This window comes from Idiotropiscis lumnitzeri, chromosome 3 (assembly GCF_059441095.1).
Source record: "Idiotropiscis lumnitzeri isolate Australia: NSW breed Sydney's pygmy pipehorse chromosome 3, RoL_Ilum_1.0, whole genome shotgun sequence".
NCBI classification, from domain to species: domain Eukaryota; kingdom Metazoa; phylum Chordata; class Actinopteri; order Syngnathiformes; family Syngnathidae; genus Idiotropiscis; species Idiotropiscis lumnitzeri.
The window spans coordinates 4,541,469-4,554,957 of NC_142393.1; the positions used below are offsets into that span (position 1 = coordinate 4,541,469).

The window sequence follows — 13,489 nt, forward strand, 5'->3', positions numbered from 1 at the left end:
CATCAGATGATAATTTATGTTTGCTGTGACTAGACTGTACAATAAACAACTGTTTCTGGAACAAACGTGCATAATTGCCAAAAACATGGGGGAAATAAGCTTTGAGAACATGAAAAATTTCCCAGAAGGGATGCCCTTTTTTTTTTTTTCTCAAAAACAAATAATGACGAAGAATGGAGCCACATGATGTAGAGTTCAGTACAATACAGTACAGAGCGCCTCTTTATTTCCTCACATCTCCAGTCTCCACCCTGTGGCTCCACCCTCCTCGCCACTTCCCTTCCCGCCTTGGGATCCAGGCCAGTAAAGTAAAATGATTAAAAACAGATTTGAAGCAGTAATAGTGGTTTGTCTTCGATCGGCAGCACACTAGAAAGCTTCAGGAACACATTGTTCTCCAAGGTAATTCTATATCCTATCCTAAAACACCTGAGACCTGTTGTCCATGAAACTGCGACTGTGTTTGAGTGTTTGGGGTTAGAAACTTGTTGGAGCAGGTTTTTCTTCTTGTTGCTTCTGCTGTAAGAATGTAGTTGGGCGCAACACACGGCTAAGAGACATGACATGAGGAGCTGGACTTCACATGTTCTCTTTTCGATCAGGACAAGCCTGAGGAGAAACAAACAGAGGAGAAAGACTGGGGGGACCAGGGACTAGACGCCAATGTACAGTAACCGCTTCCATTTCTTATTTCATCTCACAGAAGTTTAGTGTACTTTCTGAGATGTCTTTTCTTTTTTTTTTTCTAGCGTCAAGACAGAGCCTGATAATAATCAGTCTTCAATATCCTGCTTGAGTTAGCGCTCCACTTCAAGAAGAGACATGAGGTCAGGAATGTGAAAATCCACATTAATGTTCTCAGAATATGCTCAAAGGATCCGTTTTCCCAATTGTCAGCAAAACCGAGGAAGAACTAAGACACACAGACACACACGCATACTGTATCGACAGCTCGACACATAAGGTGTATATAGCTTCGCTCAGGCATACTTGAACTCTCCCAAAACGTGTAGAATCAGAATCAGAATGAGAAATCCCTTTATTGTCATTGTACTCAAGTGTGCAACGAGATTAGAGGAGCACTGGGAGGGAGAGCCGTTAGCCGCTGCGTCTATGCGCGCCGCCATCTTGTGATTACATATTTTTGGCACTAATTCTAAAAGTTATGTTTGGTCCAAACACAACCCTGCTGGTCAACAACATACCCACGACGACGACATAGTTGCTGTAGCTTGATGGCGACAGGTTCATGATTCATGGCTGCTTTCCCTAAAGTGGAACTGGAACTTTAGTCCAGCTTGGAAGGGCAATTCCAAATATCAGTCAGCATTTGCATGAAAGTTACCGGGGGGCTGCTAGAAAGCAAATGCAGGTCAGGGAAAGACGACTAGAACAACATTTGAAGTTGATGCGAGGCACTTTAAACGGTGTAAGTGTGCGCTGACCAGGGAAGAGTTTTGTTTTTTAAATTCAGGTGATTTTTATTCATTTTTAGAGTGTGTTTGTCAGTTTTATTATTTTTTTCTTACATACAAAAAGGTTCATTTTAGTTTTTATAAGCGTTAGTATTAGATTTTTTTTATTCAATATTTGTGGAGTGCAAGATTTTAAAAACGTCACTAATGCATACTAATGTATGGTAACGTAAATCACAATTCACAAACGACTGTTTGACTTTCCTTATTCTCTACCGCCGTATCGCAATACCCAAATAATTGCATTTAACGTGAACCAGAAAAACTCATGAATGATATAAAGTGAAAAAGATGAAAACATTTCGCTGTAATTATCATTAGTCTCAGTTAGGTTTAGAAACGTAAAGATGTAGCTGCAGTTAGTTTACGTTTTTATTTAAAGCAATTCTGTTATTTCAGTATTATTTTTTTTCAGTTTTAGTTTTTTTCATTGTTTTTCGTGAACTATAAAAACCTTGGTGCTGACTCCCATTTCACGTGAGTTAGGATGTGATTGGTTGATTCTTAAAACAGTCACATGTCCTGTAAAAAAAAAAGGGGTGTGCAGACTTGTGCAACCGTATTTTTTACCTCACCTCCCAAAAAGAAAAAAAACACAAAATATAATTTAATTAAAAAATCTTTTGAAATTATTTATCTTTTTTTAATCTTAAAAAAAAATACATTAAGCAAGGGTGTGTAGACTTTTAATATCCACTGTAAATGCTAAATGATTTGAACGACGGGTTTGTTTTCCAGAGTGCAGACGGCGTCAAGGGCACAGATGCTGCGTGAGTTTGAGTCTACATGTCAGGCTCTCTCTGCTTTTGACAACAGAGGCTTTAAGCAGGAATTTGAGGTAAAAAGATTCGTTTCATGTCCAAGGTCACATTCTATTTAATTTCAGTCAGTCAGTCACAGTCAATGCGTTTGCTTCTTTTATGGATGCTTTATAAGTCACACATTTGAACTGTTGTCATTATTTGATAAATGAAGTCAAAGCATGAAAAGTATGAATATTAAACACTTCCATTGCTTGACTCATACTGAACAAACATCTCAATGATGTCTTTGTGAAGGAGCTGAAAGATGTCGGTAAAGATCTTCCAACCAAGACGGCGGACTTGGAGGCCAACAGAGAAAAGAACCGGTACCCATACATCCAGCCATGTAAGTGTTTAAAATAAAAAAAATTTTTAAGTATGTTCAGCAGTGTTTCAAACTTTTTCTCAACCACATCTGTCTACAGATGACCACTGCCGTGTAAGGCTCTCCATTCAAAACTTCCCCAACACTGACTACATCAATGCCAATTTTGTACCTGTAAGAGTTGATTCACTCGCTTCAATGAATATTGCCGCCGTGGTTCACACAGACGCACGTGTCTCCACATCTGCATGCAGGGTGGAGGATCTGAGAGAGACTTCATCTGCACACAGGCTCCTATGCGCCACACCATGGAGGATTTCTGGAGGATGGTGTGGGAGCAGAATGTCAGGATAATTGTCATGGTGACAGCACTGAGAGACAGAGACTTGGTGAGACATATTGCCTCCGTGTTGACGTGTGTATTTACAATAAATACATCCCCTAAACACAGAGATGGGCGGGCCGTCTGTTCCGGAAGGACGCCAATTTTAAGGACAGTTTTTAAAAAGGATGGACTAAGCAAGGACGGAAGTGGGTTTTCGTCCGTCTCTGTAATGTCCCTAACCGGGTAAAGGACCACGGGGTACACAATTTAAATATTTGCGCTCGGAGCGGAATGAAATCTCGTAAAGCTGTTGCGTGTACTAGAGAGAGAACGAGTAAGAGAAAGAGAAAGATCTTCTCGATTTTTGGCTTCTCTCCATCTTAAAAACATAATCAAAGTAAAACAATAAACGTGCCAATCGACGTGTGTGCGCGGTTTCCGATGTTATGAAAGTATCGTGAATGCGCCATGTACCTTCCATAGCAAGCGGGGGACGTTATTTTCTTCTGCTCTCACTTTGTGTGCTTTAAACTGTTAAAATGACATTCCAGTGGGAGTTTACTCGAACTCTAAACAGACAACAAAAAAATTACACACATTGCATATTTAAATACAAGACCAGCTAACTTTTAAAAACATTGTTGGTACTAATGTTAAAGTCAGTGTTCTGTCCATCCAAGTGATATGCTAACGGAAAATTAGCATCGACTTGGGGAGTGATATTCCTTCAAATAATGAATAGTCACACATAAACGCTTAACGAACACAGACAAACGGGAAACAGATATGTGACACACTATCAAAGGCAGATATTCTTCCCATTCTGTGAAAATACGAGTTTCATAAACAGAGCTCAACGGCAACTTTCTTCTTTTTTCAACGCCGGTTTGTACTCTATGGATAAACGGCACCACGCTGCCCCTTAGAGGCCAAAGTGTGCTATGCAGGATTGATTTTTTATATATTTATTTTTGCGTAATTTTTTTGCATGCACAGATATACAAAGCTATCCTGCTGCTGTATGAATGGTAACAACTGAATACACGGGTTAATTTCACATTTTGCCATCTAGTGTAAAAAGCTTTTAATTGTTCTCTCTATGTTCCTGCTATAGATAAATGAACAAAGATACAATATTTGTGGTAAATAATCATCTTCAGGCCACTCAAGTGAAGCTTCCCACAACACTTTAACCCACCAAACATGGCTCCTTGGCCTTCACAGTATATATTGTCTGTCATGGTGGTTGTTGAACCAATTAGAGACCAAGAAAGCCCGCTGTAGTCGTCAATAACTTGTTGTCTGCTGAAATACTGGGATGGTAATCACTGCAGTTGTCATCCAACAAAATGCCTTTCCCTGATTATTTATTTAAAGCCACATGTTGACTTTTTCTTCGGACTGTGTACATCATCCATCAGTCTGGCAAGGTTAACGTGTAGAACTATTCATTTAATTTATTATCATAAAGTCAAATGTTTTTTATGGGCAGGTACTATGTGATGAGTATTGGTCTCTGGAACCAGGAACAGTTTATCACGGACCTTTCCAAGTGACAACAATGGCTCGGAAACAAGGCCCAGACTATTTTATGTCCGCCATTAACCTCAGACAGGTTAGAAAAAGTTGTCTTTCCTCTTGCCACTTTTAAATCACCAATGTTGACTGAAGTGTGTGCTTGCCGGTTACAACTCAAACCGTCTATGTTCATTAATGCAGGGTGCTTTTTTTTCTTTTCCTTTTTTTGGTTTTTAGAGAGATTTTCCAACAGATCGGATCCTAACACACTTCCACTATCCATCCTGGCCGGATCGAAGCGTCCCAAAAGATCCGTCCTCGCTCTGTGCCTTTACAGATCACGTGCGGCAGCATTTGGCCGCCATTCCACGTTTGGGCCCGGCTGTCGTGCACTGCAGGTCTGACCTCTGCCAATATTGGCGACATGAGAGGCTTGCACTCACTCATGCATCGTTTTGAGTTTACAATTCCTCCGTGCTGCGTATATCAGTGCAGGTGTCGGCCGATCGGGGACCTTTGTTGCGCTGCTGTGGCTGATGCAGCTGTGCGTGAGGGGCGTCCGGCCCAATATACGAGCTGTTGTGGCTGACTTACGACTGCATCGAATGGGGATGGTTCAGATGCTGGTAAACCCACAAAAAAACAAACAAACGATGATCTGATAAGAAGTTAGATTTGATGAAGAAAAGATCAAAGTGTGTGGCATTGAAAATGCAATTTCTTTGTTTGTATTGACCAGCACCAGGGCAGGCCATTATGTTGGTAACTGGTTCTTCGGTAGTGATTTACATGACCTAATTCACTTTTTAAAACCAACTCTAGTACGTCACAATTACTGAAAACGATAACAGGACACAATACAAAAAAATGCTAAATAACGTCACGTAACTGGAGCAGTTTGAAATTAATATTAATAACATGACAAAACATTAAAAAAATATATATATATACATATATATTGTTGATTAAATCATAATTGTTTTTTTTTTTTTATATATATATTAGGAGCAGTACATATTTGTCCACCGATGTCTGCTACACTGGCTGAGTGGTGGCAAGTCATCTTGGTGAGCAAACAAGCAGACTAGCACACTTATTAAAATTATATTTCTCCCCTGGAATGATGAGTTTTCATCTCACGACCGTCGACCTCATTCTGATTTTTTTTTTTTTTGAACAGCTTAACCCACTTTGAGCACACGAACCGAGAGATGAGGAGGAGAAATCACCATCATAGACGGAAACAACCGTCGGGCCAAGCACAAAGCACATTGCAGCAAATTTTACAACCCGGGAAGCTGCTGCGGAGGGTGCTACCCTCGTCATCACAGCTAAACCCAGGGCCCCATGACTCGTAACCTCACAGGTGCTAAGCTAGGGGCCACGACTGAAAGGGGCCCAAAAAAAAAAAAAAGGCATCTCATTTTTGCCGCTGACGTTTGAGGGCCCTAAATCCCTGATGGTGCCCCCTGCTCACAGGCAAAACAGGAAAATGTAACAGCACACACTCCTGCTCTATCACAGGAAAACCAAAGAACACTGTCACCAGGCAAGAGATAAGATAAACCTGCCTGGCAGGACAAACCTGTTGCTCAAGCGAACAATGCAGCGGCAACCGCACACACATCTCTGCTGCTAAAAGTGCTGATCCGTCAATGTAAAAACAATTTTTAAAAAGTTGGCAACCCGTTGTTTTTGTATGCCGTCAACTTTTTACTGTGACTTTTTTTCCCCTCCAATTAAAATTTGTTTTGAAAAATTATTGTGCAGTGTTTTATTACAATGCTGGCTAGCAGTACTTAAGGATGCAGGTGCAGAACTGACACTGGACTTTACTAGAAAGGCAAAAACATGGCATAGCAACTGTACAATAAAAAAAAAAAAAAAAGAAAAATCAGAAAACCCTCAGGCACAGCCAGTCTCGATACATGGAGTCGCGTAATATACACTATAGAACATTAAGGGCTTGTGTCGCTTGATTGAGTCTTCCAACTCATATGATAAACATGAATTAAAAACAAATTTATAAACGCCTCTTCAGAATCATTTTGGGCTTGGCGATGCACTGAAGAACGGGCAACTCTGGAATTGTTCCTGCTGCTACATGTCCACCGTGTGGCGAGTGCTCAGAAACGTTTATATTCCAATGAGGGGCCCTGGGGGGTGTGGGGGATGTCTTCAACAGTCAAGGAGATGCACTGTTGTAGTGTAACCAGCTTCCCCGAAGTTTCCAAGTCCTTGTGCGGAGAGACACAATGGTGAAAAAAAAAACAACAAAGACGTCACGCCGCACTCAGCCTTAATATCACCAAGGTGCTGTTTGCAGACAGACGGAAGGAGGAAGTGGCAAAGAAATATATTACGGTTTGGTTTCTGGAAAGCATATAAACAACTGACAGAGAGTAATGATAAAAAAAAAAAAAAGAAGTCCCACAGTTAAAATAATATACAAATGAAAGCGGAGAGAGGTCCAATCATCCTTTGGCCAGACAAATAGCAAGAAAATCGCAGAGTAGTTGAGGAATTCCGTGAATTAAGACAAATAATTGCCTGTATTGATCGTATGTACATTTCACATGTACAAGATAGTGTGTAGGCAATAATATGAACATATACATGGGCGCGAGAGAACGTGCGGAAATTGAAAACTACTACTAAATGAGCAATCAAAGGCCGGGCGAAGAAAAGGAAGCAGTCTTGTTCATGTGGCTTTTCCCCTTCGGTCCAATTAGTGCACGCTCTCCGACAAGTTGATGGTTTCTTGGATTTCACGGACAACGAGGATGCGGGTCAGCATCTGCTCTAACTCCTCTTTGGGGATAGGCTGAGTGGAGTACCAGATGGGGCTGTTTGGCGCCACAACGGGCTCGGGAGTCAGGTAGAAGGTGTCGTTGCGGCCTTTGGCGCTCTGCGGACTGAAGAGAAATTTGTGGTGACGATCACACAAGACGTCTGTCAATGACAAATGCGTCTGAAGAACACGCTCGTGCTATATTCCTTGATGTCGCTCGACCAATCCCGATTTTCCACAGATTTATTCAGGCTAACACATTGCTGGAGGATAGAAGACCCTTACTGCTAAAAAAAAAAAAAAAGTGACCAAATTGTTGACATTTATTGAGCACATTCAACGATGGTGACAAAATGTTACCACACAGGACTAAAAATGCAAGGTCCTTCTTTCGATTTGTCAGTGAACTCACCATAATGCTAAAACAAGAGCCGCATATTGTACAGAGAAATCCATATTTCAATAGGTGTTCTCTGTGAAATGCACCATATTCTTTTTCTTCTTGGGCATCAGCTCTTAAATTGAATCCTTACTGGGCCTTACCTCCATTGCAAAGAAACGTTCCATTTTTTACTAATTTTGCGGGTGTAACCGATAGAATACGGACTTTTCAAAATAAAATATTTTTCAGCCTCAGATTATTATTATTAATTTATTATTCTTTCAACAGTGCGGGCCACCGCACTCAACGTAGTACGTACCATTTGAAGAGGTAGAAATCATACAGCTTGATGGGGCATCGCAGAGGATTTTCCGGGTCCTCCAGCTGCTCTGCGTACATGTCGTCTGTGACTGGACAAACAAAGCAACAATGTGGTTAACCTTTAAACGCGAGGCTTGATGATCTGTAATGTCTTACTTTTCTGTCCAATGAACCTTTCTGTTGTTTTCAGGTATCGGATGCTGGTGCTCTTGTCTTTGGGATTATTTGGACTCTTCTTCGTGTGTCGAAGCACTTTTGAAAAGGCAACCTTTAGATGCTGCTCAATTGTCTTCAAATGAAAATACCTGTTTGAAAAAAATAAAATTATACTTTGGGACAGTCTCACACAAAGAATGACTCGAGTTGTGTAAGCGAGTGCATGTGGCAACAAATGGATCCATGACAACTCACTTTGTGTTGAAGAACATCAGCGTTGTCAGCAACGTTGATGGTGAATGAGCCCCAAGTTGTTTACATTCCCAAAGCATCTCCTCTGTCACATGACTGGGGAGTATATAGCCTGGACAGAGATTAAAAAAAAAAAAGAAAAAAAGAGCACAGTGCTTAAATGGGTATGTGTCTGCGGTGTGAACAGAAAAAAAAATCCGGGTGTTTGAACATTGATGATTTCACACTGCAGCCAAACGGGAAAAAAAGTACATTCAGTCTTAGGTAAATCACAAAAATATAAAAGTGGCCCACATTTTTTTTTTTATGTGCCCTTACCGAGCGGATGAATAGACGGCGTCCAGGGTTGGAGAATCTGGTGCAAACTTTGAGCAAAGCGAGTGTAGTACTGGTCCGAAAAGATGTCATCCACGCGACCATTATCGAACAGATACTGCAGGATAAGAGCATGGATTTAACCGCCGTCCATACAAAGATCCAAAAGAATTTGAAGGAAGCCTACTTTTTGTATGCACAGAAATGCATAGTAAAGGACGTCCGCTTCGTAGGGCTCGCCTTCCAGGCTGCGCGCCTCTGTGGTCATTAGAGAAAGTCCCATGCAGAGCTCAGCGACTGCACACGACACCAAGTCTTCCTGGTAACGCAATGCCTGCCGTCCTAAAACAGACGAGCATCTCACTCAGCTAAGGCAAAGGCACAACTTAAAAAAATAGCATTAATGTGGACAAGAATGTGTACTTACGGCCAATTGGGGCCAATTTATGTTGATCAGATTTGTCCATCTCGGCATTTTTCCGCTGAGCCCAAGCACACCACACGTCGAGGCCCTCGTCTGGTTTGAGAGTGGCGGGGAGCAGAAGCTCCTGAACTTGCACTTGCTGCTGGCCTTGCCCGTCTACTTCTGCAACAACTGCCTGAGCCTAAATGTATGAGAACCACCAGTTGCGCAGTTTCGGCCAAGAAATGAAACGCTTATATTGAGGTGGTAGAAATTTAAAAAAAAAAAAAAACATTTAAAAAGTCTAGCCACACCTGATCAAATGTTCAAAACTTTCCCCACTTATGTCCTGTGCAACTCAATTTTTGTTTAAGCTTTTTGAGAGGGGAAGTTAAAATATACGATTAATATAGACATCAGCATCATCAACACACCCGGCAACATTTAAAGAGATTTTGATGAATCCAAAACACATTTGAGATGTTCAAGTAGGCTTTTCCTGACCCTTATTCTTCTTAGCAGATGCTTGAAGGTTTTGTGCGAACGCTGACTGATATTTCAAACTGTTCAAAACACATTTTGCCATGTGTGTTTGAGATATTATTTTGATTTGATGACATTTTTGCTGTATAGTTTGATGTCACAAACAATACTGCCCATTACCAAATGAACACCATACTTAAAATGAAGCATGGAGGTGACAGTATCATGTTTTGCGGCTGCTTCTCGTTCGCTGTAACTGGGAACTTAGATTAGGCTGGTGGGGGATTACGAATAGTTCCATGCGGTAGCCAGTTTGAGCACAAAACCTTCAGGCTTTTGTTAGAAAGCAAAAAAATGAAGACTCGAGTCAAGAAAGGCCTACTAGACCATCTGGAACTGAGTTGTGCAGGTTATAAGCCAAAACGGTGGAAAAGGTTTTGAAGTGATTAATCCTGGTCTCATTTTTTTTTTTTTTTTGGGCAGCCCAAAACATTGCAATTGAACAGTGGTGTGCAGACTTTTCATTTCATCGTATCGGTGGAAGTTGTACCTGTAGCTGCTGTCCATCCTGCCCAGTTAGTCCCTGTGTGTGCAACACCTGCTGCTGTGGATCCCAGATGAGCGACTGCGTGGAGTTGGAGTAGGCCTGCACTGCGACTGGGATGTGGATATTTCCGTTCATCAGCTGCGCAGGGAAGAGTGTGTTCGCAGCCAGCGTGTGCACCACTTCCTCTTGCCCGCCCATTCCTGCCGTGCTTGTTATGCTGGAAACCGCCTGAGCTGTCTGACTTTGACTGGAAGCGTTTTTCAAGTTGTCGCTCTCGACTGTGACTTGTGCGGGCATGGCGGTCATGGTTGCAGCATTGGCCCCGGCCACCTGCACAGTTCCGTAGGCTTCCTGGGGGATGGCGATGTGTGTGACCTGCTCCCGACCTCCGGCCCCCGCAGGAGCAGAATAGACAGGAATGGTCCAGGTCTCCCCTGTGGGACTGGTGATGGTGCCCGTGGCACTGTAAAGGTGGGAGCTGTCCACTGTTAGGAGGTCTGGCCGTAAGGAGACGTAACTCTGCTGTTGACCCTGTCCTTGTGGGATTGCTAAAACCGTCGCCACCTGTTGTCCAGGTAGGGCATAAGACACTGTGATGGGCATGTCCACCTTTCGTTTCTTGGCAGGTTGGAGGACACCTGCGCCTTGCGATGCGTTTCCAAGAGCTCTCCTCTCAACGCTGTCCTGTTGCTGAGTGGGAGAGAGGGCCCCCACTGTTTGAATTTGGATCTGTTGTCCCCCGGCAACAGCCGCCACCAACTGGGCTTGGAGCTAACACAAAGAAACGCATTTCATTAGTTTAGTGCCAAGTTATAAGTTATTGGCAATGGCATGAGAGGTGTGTGTCTAAGTAGTAAACATTAGTACTTGTTGGTGCTGCTCCTCAGTGAGATCGCCCGGCTGAATGAGCTGTGCTGTCGTCACGCCTTGAAGCTGCTGATGGGAGCCTGAAGGCACTTGGAGGACCTGACCCAGCATCTGACCAGAATGCTGGCCGATCTGCACCTGATTCGGGGATGGCGTAATCACAGCGACGATACAACAAAACTGAAAGCGACACAAGAAAAGATAAAAGACAAAAAACAAACCTGGATAATCTGCTGCTCGTCATTCTGATGCTGCGCTGTCGACTCTTGGATCTGCTGCTGCGGCTGAACTTGAACTTGAACCTGCACCGCAAACAAGAGATCTAAGTCGGCTATTGCCGCCACGTGCGGTTCAACTCAATGTGTGGCCGTGAGTCTTACTGGACAAGCGAGTTCCAGAAGCGAGCCAGCCACTTCAGTGCTGTCCGTGTAAATGCAATTTGCATCTTGCTGGTACACCATGGTCGCGGTGGTGGTTGTAACATCTTCACTTTGCTGGCTGAACTCCTGCAGTGCATCTGGACCTTTACTGGCCAAGGACTCGAGGAACTCCTTCATACGATGCTGGGGGATACTCCGAGCTTTCTGCCGCACGAGCTCCTCATAGGAGCCTGTGCCATCCAGGGAATTATTCATTGTTGCCAACACTTCTACAAAAGAGAAGCTGTGGAAAGAATAAGAATAAAGATCATCTTCATTGGACAAGTATGTTATTGATCTTTTTCATCACATAGCCTCTGGTTTATATCTCCATTAGTATTTAAAAGTTAACAAGAGGCGAAAATTATTTGCGCGACCCCCCGCTATGTGGGGTTTAACACACTCTTCCAATTAAATAGATGAGCTGGCTTACAACCCAAATAGGAAATGGCATAATGTTAATAACATAAACGCCCACATGATCAGAATCACTTTGAGAGGCTAATTATATGAAAACACAAAAGGAATTAGACTCCATTGGTTGGAGTTACTCACGTAAAATAGACAATATAACAACATAAACATTTAGGACATACACAACGGGTGTCAGAAATCTTCCAGGACTGGTGTCGACAAAGATTTATTTCTAAGCCAAACTACAAGATTTCCCCTCTAATGTGGGCCATCTAATCACAACAACAGAAAGATCCTGCGATCTTTGCTTCGTTCAGTACACAAGGCAAGAGTTGTGATAGGACGACTCCTGGTTTCTTAGCCTTGAGCATCCTACAGCTCCTGGCTGAAAATAATTTGACGTTCCTACTTTTTTTTGTCCTTCCCGCGCTCGCTCGAGGTGAGCAGCTTTGAAGACGCAGGAAAAAAAAAAAAAATCAGACGTTCTTCATGACAGAACTGCCAATGATTACAGAAGAATCCTATTTAGGACTAATTGAAGGAGTGGCGAAGCTGGTAGGCAAAGCGCATTGCACTCCAATGGCTTACTTTAAAAGGAAAAAATAGACCCAGCACCAACATTACTTGTGACACCTTTTCAGTAACTTTAGTCTGTTTTGTCATATAAGAACAGAGTAATAAACAGTAGTTTGGAAAACGATTTCGCAATCAACTTTAATTCAAAACAGTTAGTCAATGGAATAACTGATAAAACATCAATTTTAATGGCGACAGTCCTAAAGCGATACATGATTGAATATTTCGCAAGGCCAACAAAACATTAAGAAAAAAAAAATCAAACTATCTTGGAATCAAGACCCTCAAGCGGGACAAAAGCGACACTGCGATCATCAGCTTCTCTGCAGCTGCTGTCAAATTTGCAGCTCGCAGTCCTACGGCGTCTCAAAACATGACAGTGGGAGAACATGAAGGGGTTAATTCTGGCTGCGTGCAGTCGAGCTGGGCACAAAAGCGCGCTCACTTTCCAAATCCCGCACAGCAGCCACGGAAATTAACGTTTGATGCAACCGTTTCGCGGAACAATAACTTCGGACCGCTTATTAGGACATATTCAAGTTCTACGTGATATTCTTGCAGACGATCTACACAACATGCCAGCTTCGTCGTCTATACGGCGAACTAGCCGCATTATTGCTTCAGCTAGCTGCAAACAGCGACTTATGGCGCGAGCGCGACTATTAATAGTCGCAGTCTGTTTGAAACTAGCAGCAAGTTTGGAGAAAAGTGCCATTGTTGGCGACGCTACACCTGCAGTGTGTTTTCTGTTAGCTGCCGCGCTAGCAAACTCAATAGCATTAGGCTAGCTACCTCTCTTCCCCAACGGTGCCGAGTCTCGGGCCGCCCACTTCCCTAGCTGCAAAACGGCGCTTCTTTTTCGTCAATGAAGAAAATGTTTGCTGTTGTTTCTCTGTGGCGGTTAGTCTTCGTCTTCTTAAAAAAATGTTTTTAACGCTGCAGTCTGTTTTTTCCCCTTTTTCTTGACTACTTATATTTCGCTGGGCGCCATTTTACAACAGTGCCTCCAGACCAATGGGCACGCGATTTGTCAACCTGCCCTGATCTCGCGGGACTTCGGTGGCATGTTCTCGCGGGAACTGGCCCCGTGCGTTTGTTTGTTAAAGACGCCACACGC

At 42.9% G+C, this 13,489-nt stretch overlaps 2 protein-coding genes across 4 annotated transcripts; one reads left to right on the forward strand and one right to left on the reverse strand.

Moving 5' to 3' along the window:
* Nucleotides 1–255: 255 nt before the first annotated feature.
* Nucleotides 256–6,208, forward strand: LOC148339498 (receptor-type tyrosine-protein phosphatase V-like). Of its 3 annotated transcripts, none has more exons than XM_088291216.1 (12): nt 256–402; nt 603–665; nt 750–827; nt 2,214–2,313; nt 2,534–2,624; nt 2,704–2,777; nt 2,858–2,992; nt 4,421–4,543; nt 4,684–4,844; nt 4,937–5,072; nt 5,452–5,513; nt 5,627–6,208. In XM_088291216.1, the coding sequence occupies exons 3-12, from the start codon at nt 823–825 to the stop codon at nt 5,802–5,804; spliced, it is 1,065 nt and encodes a 354-aa protein (XP_088147342.1). In that variant the 5' UTR covers nt 256–402; nt 603–665; nt 750–822; the 3' UTR covers nt 5,805–6,208. The 3 variants fall into 3 exon arrangements, with proteins under 3 accessions (XP_088147342.1, XP_088147344.1, XP_088147343.1); XM_088291217.1 differs by having other exon boundaries at nt 277–402; nt 527–665; XM_088291218.1 differs by lacking the exon at nt 2,704–2,777.
* LOC148339499 (transcriptional regulator QRICH1-like) lies at nt 6,206–13,412 on the reverse strand. The gene is made up of 12 exons (XM_088291215.1): nt 13,165–13,412; nt 11,344–11,626; nt 11,185–11,265; nt 10,964–11,101; nt 10,100–10,867; nt 9,091–9,268; nt 8,851–9,005; nt 8,667–8,781; nt 8,352–8,460; nt 8,097–8,245; nt 7,939–8,029; nt 6,206–7,361 (listed from the first exon to the last, which is right to left on the reverse strand). Exons 2-12 carry the CDS (start codon nt 11,596–11,598, stop codon nt 7,175–7,177), a joined length of 2,226 nt encoding a protein of 741 aa, XP_088147341.1. The 5' UTR covers nt 11,599–11,626; nt 13,165–13,412; the 3' UTR covers nt 6,206–7,174.
* Nucleotides 13,413–13,489: the final 77 nt, after the last annotated feature.

Excerpts from the sequence above, each read along its gene's own strand:
- LOC148339498 (XM_088291216.1), top strand. Across the intron at positions 2,314-2,533 it reads GCTTTAAGCAGGAATTTGAG|GAGCTGAAAGATGTCGGTAA; the intron begins GTAAAAAGATTC and ends GTCTTTGTGAAG. Across the intron at positions 4,845-4,936 it reads CCGGCTGTCGTGCACTGCAG|TGCAGGTGTCGGCCGATCGG; the intron begins GTCTGACCTCTG and ends TGCGTATATCAG.
- LOC148339499 (XM_088291215.1), bottom strand. The coding sequence starts at position 11,598 with ATGAATAATTCCCTGGATGGCACAGGCTCCTATGAGGAGCTCGTGCGG. Across the intron at positions 8,461-8,666 it reads GCCGTCTATTCATCCGCTCG|GCTATATACTCCCCAGTCAT; the intron begins GTAAGGGCACAT and ends ATCTCTGTCCAG. Across the intron at positions 8,246-8,351 it reads CTGATGTTCTTCAACACAAA|GTATTTTCATTTGAAGACAA; the intron begins GTGAGTTGTCAT and ends TTTTTCAAACAG.